At 41.6% G+C, this 8,561-nt stretch overlaps 1 protein-coding gene across 1 annotated transcript in view; it reads left to right on the top strand.

The window, feature by feature from the left end:
* The window catches only part of ANKFN1 (ankyrin-repeat and fibronectin type III domain containing 1), a 275,609-nt gene that overhangs the window by 244,439 nt on the left and 22,609 nt on the right, over window positions 1-8,561 (top strand). The window contains exons 12-14 of the mRNA XM_010852951.1: window positions 534-633; window positions 942-1,074; window positions 1,552-1,668. Coding sequence (XP_010851253.1) covers window positions 534-633; window positions 942-1,074; window positions 1,552-1,668 — 350 coding nt within the window. The remainder of the gene's footprint in view (window positions 1-533; window positions 634-941; window positions 1,075-1,551; window positions 1,669-8,561) is intronic.

Raw genomic sequence — 8,561 nt, 5'->3', positions numbered from 1 at the left:
CACACTGAAAAAAAAAAAAAAACTACCCCAGAATATTAGCAATGGTTCTGCTAAAGTGGCTGGATATCATGTGTGGGGTTTTGTTCATTTCCTATGCTCCAGACTTCCTGTAATGTGCCTATATTAATTTTATAATGAAAAAAAAATTAATGGAATATGTAGTCTAATAAGAGTTTTGCCAACATTGAGAAGCGAATATTAAAAGGCAATATGGGCCGGGGACAAAAGTCGGTTCTTTTTATCCCACCTCATAATAAATAAGGAGGATATAAACAGAACACCTGCGTGATTGCCCCTGGAGTTATAAACGTTACTCATCTTCAACATTTTTGAGGAGCTATTCATTAACTGAGTTAACTACTGGCATCTCAAGATACAGAAGCCTCTGGACAAAGTGAATGAGCTGAGTCCCTCTGAAACTGAACATAAGTACACTGAGAGGACAGGGGAGAGAAAGGCAAAAGATGGGAAGAAGGTTCTGAGAGTGCTCTTTTTCCGGTGAAATTCACACTGTATTTTTTTCTGTGTTCCAGAAAGTTCAAAATTGCAAACCTCGGGCCGTAAGCAGTCAGTCTCCAGGAGCCTGAAACACCTATTCCATTCCTCAAACAAGTTTGTGAAGACCTTGAAACGGTGGGTCCTTTGTAGTTTTTCCAGGAAGTCTTAGCGTCTCAGGAGTCTACTGATTTTGGTTCTGAGGGGAAACTCGGTAAATATTTCTGTTTTATTATTAAAAGAATATAAAATTCACCTTTGTTCTGAGAATCTGGACAAAAGAGTTATTTCTTTGAATTCTAGCCAGTAAATTTGTGGTACTTAACAGGAATCTTTTCATAGGTATATTTCAAATTATCATTTATCATGCCCCAAAATATTATTTCCATGATTCAGGCGTGGAGAAGATGGTTGAGGACAATTTTTATTTTGCTTTTTCTTTTCAGGGGACTCTACATAGCTGTTATATTTTATTACAAAGACAATATGTTAGTCACCAATGAAGATCAAATACCGATTGTTGAAATAGACGACTCTCACACCAGTTCCATTACACAAGATTTTCTGTGGTTCACAAAGGTATCCTGAGTTCTAATTTTATTCTTCCCCACTTTGCACCAACAGTACCTCACATAAATCTCTAAAACTTTAGTTGAGAAGTTGAGGAGTCTCCAGTGAGCAAAATATTGGAGTGGGAGTAAATCATCTCAATGGTCTCTTTCTGGCCCAATATGCCCTTTGTCATTAAAATGCTAAAATAGTATCTACACTACATTTTCAAAGCAAAGAAGCCTCCATCCTGTCAGATTGTGTCTCCACTATTCTGAGTTATGGGATCATTTGGCAAAGACTAAAATGGGGATCTGATTGTTTCATTAACATTCAGATCTTTTTCCAATTGGACAGAGATCAAAAAGTTGTTTTGCATGTATCTGAAAATGGACTGGAGAACAAACATCGGGTGTCAGGTTTCCTTCCCCCTGCTTTGCTTTGATGCCACAACCTAAATCATGCACTGGCTTGGATGATGATATGACCTCTTGAGTTCTTTTGCAGCTGTCTTGTATGTGGGAAGATATAAGGTGGTTGCGGCAAAGCGTACCTACCTCCATGTCCTCGTCCACAGTATTACAAACTCGGCAGAAGATGCTTGCAGCAACAGCCCAGCTACAGGTGAGGGGCTAGGTTTCAACACAGACCTCCAAGGAAATTTTGGAAACACATGTCAGTTAAGTTACCAGTCCCACCTGGAAAGGGAAAGGGTGGGCTCCTTGCTGGTTTAGATCCTTAGACGTATGAAGTCTTCTCGGATACTCTGAGCGGTACAGCTGTCTTTGTAGTGAACCTGTGCTTTTGGCGCTCTCCTGGGGGAGGAACAGAGGTTTATCTTGAAGAATCTAGAAGTAAACAAGGAGTAAAGAGACCTGAATTCTGGATCTGATGTTAATCGGTCAACTCATTTCTGCTTTCTGGATCTGAGTTTCATCATTTGCAGGATAAGAGTTTGCCTAGCTCTCTTGATGAGTTCTGGATGTTTTGCCATCCTGTGGATCTGTATGAGTGTACAGAGATGGAAAAAGAGACCCTCAGATATTTTAAAGAGCTTCTTCGCTTGGTGTTATGGGAAAACAAATCTATCTGCATACATTTTTAATAATTAAAAAACAAACAAAAAAAAAAACAAAAAACTCTTAAAGACTTATCTTTCATTCTGAATTTAACCCTTCTGTACTATTAACCCAATCAGATCATATCTCCAAGCCCTGCAAGAATCTTTGTCGGTTACAGAGCTCCTCTTAGAAATGACATTGAATTCTAGCCATTGAATTTCTGGGTTTCCCTTTCATTGTTCTGTTTTTGTTTCAATATTATCTGTATTTGTGGTTCTTAGCACAAGAAAACCTCTGCTACATAGAATTAGGATGTTTAAGGTATCGATGAGGCTTTATCAGAGATGGTTTGGTGATGTTGTTCAGTTGCTGGGTCGTGTCCAACTCTTTGTGACCCCATGAGCTGCAGCACACCAAGCTTCCCTGTCCTTCATTAACTCCCAGAGTTTGCTCAAACTTGTGTCCATTGACTCAGTGATGCCATCCAACCATCTCATCCTCTGTCACCCCCTTCTCCTCTTGCCCTCAATCTTCCCCAGCATCAGGGTCTTTTCCAGTGTGTCAGTTCTTCACATCAGGTGGCCAAAATATTGGAGCTTCAGCACCAGTTCTTCCAATGAATATTCAGGGTTGATTTCCTTTAGGATTAACTGGTTTGATCTCCTTGCAGTCCAAGGGACTCTCAAGAGTCTTCTCCAGAACCACAGTTCGAAAGCATCAATTCCTGGTGGCTCAGACAGTAAAAAGTCTGCCTGCAATGCAGAAGATCCAGGTTCGATCCCTGGGTCAGGAAGATCCCCTGGAGGAGAGCATGGCGACCCACTCCAGGATTCTTGCCTGGAGAATTCCATGGACAAAGGAGCCTGGTGGGCTACAGTCCATGGGGTCGCAAAGAGTGGGACATGATGGAGCAAAGAACACTTTCACTTACCGTGATAAGTATATATCTACAAGGCTAGTGTATAACATAGGGAGCTCGTCTTTCCCATTCTGTCGTTTTCCTGTATTTCTTTCACTGATCGCTGAGGAAGGCTTTCTTATCTCTCCTTGCTATTCTTTGAAACTCTTCATTCAAATGGGCATGTCTTTCCTTTTCTCCTTTGTCTTTAGCTTGCGTCTTCAGTAAGGTCTAAAAAACAAAAAGTGCCCTCAATTTCAACTCACTCTTTTTTTCATTAATTTATTTAACTGGAGGATAATTACAATATTGTGATTTTTTTCCATACATCAACATGAATTGGTCACAGGTATACATATGTTCCCCCCATCCTGAATCCTCCTCCCACCTCCCTCCCCACCCTATGCCTCTGCGTTGACCCCAGAGCACCAGCTTTGGGTGCCCTGCTGTATATATATGGAATTTAGAAAGACAGTAACCGTGATCCTGCAGGCAGGGCAGCAAAGGAGTCACAGACGTAAAGAATAGAATTTGGACTCCGTGGGAGAAGGCAAGGGTGGGATGATTGAGAGAATAGCATTGAAACATATACAGTACCATATGTAAAATAGATGATGGCCAGTGCAAGTTCAACTCACTGTTGATTGCATAATCTTCTTCTTCAACTCAAGATGTTCTTGGAGCTGGGCCATGATGACTGTGCTAATTTCAAAGAGGCTTTTCCTTTCCTCACTGACCAGCTATAATTGGACTAAGCCACTATACCTCAAAAACAGCTCTTTGTTTAGGATAAACTTCATTCTCAGTAGGCCCCTTGGTCCCTTAGTGAAGTTCTTTCTCAGGAGTCCTTAGCGGACCCTCCCATTAGCCTACCATACAACCCAGGAATGTTTAGATTACAAACTGAACAACTTTAGAATTTCAAATGGGGCTCTTTATTTTATGTTTATTAGACTCTTCCCAGAACATCTTCATCTAATATCAGAGAAGGACTAGGCTGTCTCAAGTGATTGCATTTAAACACTGAGGGGCTAGAGAGAAGTCATAATGGTCAGTGTGTCCTACTCAACAATTCAGTTCAGTTCAGTTCAGTTCAGTCACTCAGTCATGTCCGACTCTTTGTGACCCCATGAATCACAGCACGCCAGGCCTCCCTGTCCATCACCAACTCCCGGAGTTCACTCAGACTCACGTCCATCGAGTCAGTGATGCCATCCAGCCATCTCATCCTCTGTTGTCCCCTTCTCCTCCTGCCCCCAATCCCTCCCAGAATCAGAGTCTTTTCCAATGAGTCAACTCTTCCCATGAGGTGGCCAAAGTACTGGAGTTTCAGCTTTAGCATCATTCCTTCCAAAGAAATCCCAGGGCTGATCTCCTTCAGAATGGACTGGTTGAATCTCCTTGCAGTCCAAGGCACTCTCAAGAGTCTTCTCCAACACCACTCAACTATTACTCCCATTGAAATAGCTCTTGGATTTGGTGCCCCCGATATATCGGCCCCCATCACTTTTCATAATGCATCTGCCCTTTTCTGAAGTCATTTTCCTCTTTGTCTAACTTAGATTATTTGGCCAATAATAATTACCCTCTTGAAAATCCTCTAAATTTCTGACCACTCACTCCCTCCACATTATTTATTTGGAAAAGATCCAAGCCTGGATAAATCCAACATGCATTCACTACTCTGGAGCAGTTGCACACTGCTGCATTAAAAAAAAATAAAATTACTAAACAGGGACAGGGAGTATGATTGGCTTTATAGCTTATGTTATTACTACAATTCTCAGGTATAATATTACCTACTGATCACGTTCCATTTCTCTACTAAATTCACTTTCCCAAATTACAAGGCAACTATTTGAAACCTTCTTCATTCTACCACATCCCCTCCCCTTCCCCACACTTTCCATCCCCACATCGGGATATAGTTTACTGTATAACTCTTTAAGAAAATAAATGGGAAATAATTATTTGTCTATGACCAAATTGCAAAGCCTCCTTGTACTCTTCCTCTTCCTTCTCCCCATTCCAACAGACAAAACCTCACTCCTCTTACCAAAGGCTCATCTCTCATATGTGCTCTAGATCTCAGTTCTTCCCTCCCTTCTTCAACCACAATCACTCTTCTCCTCCTTAGACCCAAACTTGAAAGAGTCGCCAGCATTCTCTTTCTCCATTCATGTCCTCACTTCCCCTTTAGTTCCAAGCTCTCTCCCTGATTTTGCTAACGTCACGCCTACCAAACTGCTCTCTCAGGCCACCAATAATCAGAGGCAGATGACGTTCATAAATCTTGAGCTTCAGGGTCCCTCACTTGCATGATCCCCTGTGGGTGTGGGAATTGTGGAGTGTTTAGGGAGGGGAAGCTGAGTTACAACCAGCAAGCATTTCTGGTAAACTACCTAAAGAAAGGGTTTCCTAGGTGGCTCGGTGGTAAAAATCTGCATGCCAATGCAGAAGACACAGCATTGAATCCTTGGGTTGGGAAGATCCCCTGGTGAAGGGAATGGCAACCCACTCCAGTATTCTTGCCTATAGAATTCCATGAACAGAGGTGTCTGGTGGGCCATAGTCCATAGGGTCACAAAGAGTTGGACACAACCGAGAGACTGAGTATGCATGCATGCCTAAAGAAATCCCAGATCAAAAATTCCAAATACTCCAGTATTGGGGGAGATTTTCTTTCTCAGTCTAAAATATTCACTTTTATTTTTTTAAAGTGACTTTTATACCTAACCTTCATGTTTGTAATTTTTTTATTCTTTATCTTAAAGAGGGCCCCCAAACTGTGTGGTCAGATCAGATCAGTCACTCAGTCGTGTCTGACTCTTTGCTACCCCATGAATCGCAGCATGCCAGGCTTCCCTGTCCATCACCAACTCCCAGAGTTCACTCAGACTCATGTCCATCGAGTCAGTGATGCCATCCAGCCATCTTATCCTCTGTCGTCCCCTTCTCCTCCTGCCCCCAATCCCTCCCAGAATCAGAGTCTTTTCCAATGAGTCAACTCTTCCCATGAGGTGGCCAAAGTACTGGAGTTTCAGCTTTAGCATCATTCCTTCCAAAGAAATCCCAGGGCTGATCTCCTTCAGAATGGACTGGTTGGATCTGCTTGCAGTCCAAGGCACTCTCAAGAGTCTTCTCTAACACCACAGTTCAAGAGCATCAATTCTTCAGCACTCAGCCTTCTTCACAGTCCAACTCTCGCATCCATACATGACCACAGGAAAAACCATAGCCTTGACTAGACAAACCTTTGTTGGCAAAGTAATGTCTCTGCTTTTGAATATGCTAACTAGATTGGTAATACCTTTTCTTCCAAGGAGTAAGTGTCTTTTAATTTCATGGCTGCAATCACCATCTGCAGTGATTTTGGAGCCCAGAAAAATAAAATCTGACACTGTTTCCACTGTTTCCCCATCTATTTCCCATGAAGTGATGGAACCGGATGCCATGATCTTCGTTTTCTGAATGTTGAGCTTTAAGCCAACTTTTTCACTCTCCACTTTCACGTTCATCAAGAGGCTTTTTAGGCCCTCTTCACTTTCTGCCATAAGGGTGGTGTGGTGTGGTACTGGCCCCTAAAAAACTTGCATCCATCCCTCCAATGATTTCAGTTTCACTATATCCGATAGACACTTTTAAATCCTCTTTGAAGCTGACATCTCAGTAGCATTTGATACAATGGTCTTATTCATTTTAAAATTTTAAACTGTCACATCACTTGGCTTTCATGACTCCACACTTTCCATATTTTTCCAACTCTCTGGTCTGGCTCAGTCTCCTTTGCTAGCTCGAATGCTATTTCCTCCGATTAGAATCTGCTTCTGCTTCTTTGTCTCACTAATTCCTACATATCCTTCAGATCTCAGCTTCATTTTTTAAAATTAATTTATTTTTTATTGAAGGATAATTGCTTTATTCAGCCTCATTTTTGTACTTCCTCAGGGAGCCTTTCTCTGATCTCCCAATTAAGTGAATCACTCGCAGAGCACCTTGTATTCTTCATTCAGAACGGTGACCAGAATCCCATCTGTTAATTATTCATATCATTTTTGGTCAGTGTCAACTTGGACTGTGAGTCCCTGAGAGCACATCTCTGTCTTGGTTATCACTATATCCACCATGTGTGGCACATGGCAGATCCTCTTTACCTACTTCCTAGATAAATGTATGTATCAGTCCAACCTCTGTACCCCTAAAATCACATTTGAGGATACTCTATCTGACCAAAGGGAAAAGGGATTACCATAGTTTACCATAGATTGCCATAGTTAACTGCTGGATAGTTCTCTAGCCCCTCACAGTGACCAGTGCCTTTGAGCATTCAAAATAGTTACCCCTTGCAGCGCCACAGGCCAAAGCGCTGACTACTGAAATAATAGAAGTCACTTTCATCTTTTTTTTGTAGGAAATATTGCCCAAGTTCCTTACTAATCTTTAAGTGAAAATGTCTGGACTTACTGAAGCCGCTCTTTTGGGGAGAGCAGGGGGTGACAGGGCACAGGAAAAACTTCACAAAATAGGAAGAAGTATAAATTTGGGGAGATTTATATGTAATATTTTAGGTCTCCTTACTAAGCTAACATTTCTTACAGTGTTCTGAGAAACAGCATTCTTAAATAGCTTGACTGGCATCAGCCATACATAAACCCTGTTGCTTTACCTGTGATGTATCTCATTTTAATCTCCTCCCATTTCCAGCATCACTATCACCGCCTCGTTACCCCACGTGTATCAAAAGCTTCCAAAGTCATCCTCCTGCTTCCAGTCTTCACACCCTCCAATCCATTCTCCATACTCCTGCCAGAGTAGCCAATAAAAGGTCCTGACCATGTCATTCCATGACTTACATTTTCTTGAGAGTGGCCCAGACATTTGACCATGGTACGCACAAGTCTTCCTTGTCATTTTTCTCCCCCTCAGGGGTCTGTGAATCCGTCATCATAGCACATGCAAACCACTGTGCCTTCTGAGCCTTATTTTCCAGTTTGTACTCTATAGGGAGGCTCTTTAATACATGATAATAAATAACAATCACAAAACAACAACTTTCGTTTCCCTAACAGAGTAAATGCCAGGCACTGTGCTAAGTTCTTTACAAACTATAGCTCATTATCTTCACCACACCACAATGTGAAAGTACTATTATTGGCATTCACTTAACACAGGATAAAACTGAGGCCTAAAAAAGGAAAATAACTTGCCCAGGGTTCCACAAATACGAAATAGCAGAGTATGGATATAAACTCTGACATATACGACTCCACAGCCTGCGTTTTTTCCCACTATTTCATCATCTTATCGTGTATTCATTTTACAAAAAGCAAACAAAAATTTTGAAAAGAACAAATTATCTACATTATAGTCTAAAAAGAAAAAGTGAAAGTCTGTTCTGCATCATTTGGAGTCTATTTAGTAATGAAGTGAAGTGAAAAAGTCACTCAGTCGTGTCCAACTCTTTGTGATCCCATGGACTATACAGTCCATGGAATTCTCCAGGTCAAAATACTGGAGTGGGTAGCCTTTCCCTTCTCCAGGGGATCTTCCCAACCCAG

Source organism: Bison bison, unplaced genomic scaffold (genome assembly GCF_000754665.1).
Source record: "Bison bison bison isolate TAMUID 2011002044 unplaced genomic scaffold, Bison_UMD1.0 scf7180017864317, whole genome shotgun sequence".
Lineage (NCBI taxonomy): Eukaryota > Metazoa > Chordata > Mammalia > Artiodactyla > Bovidae > Bison > Bison bison.
The sequence above is the reverse complement of the archived record's forward strand: the minus strand, read 5'-3'. Positions and strand labels throughout refer to the sequence as shown.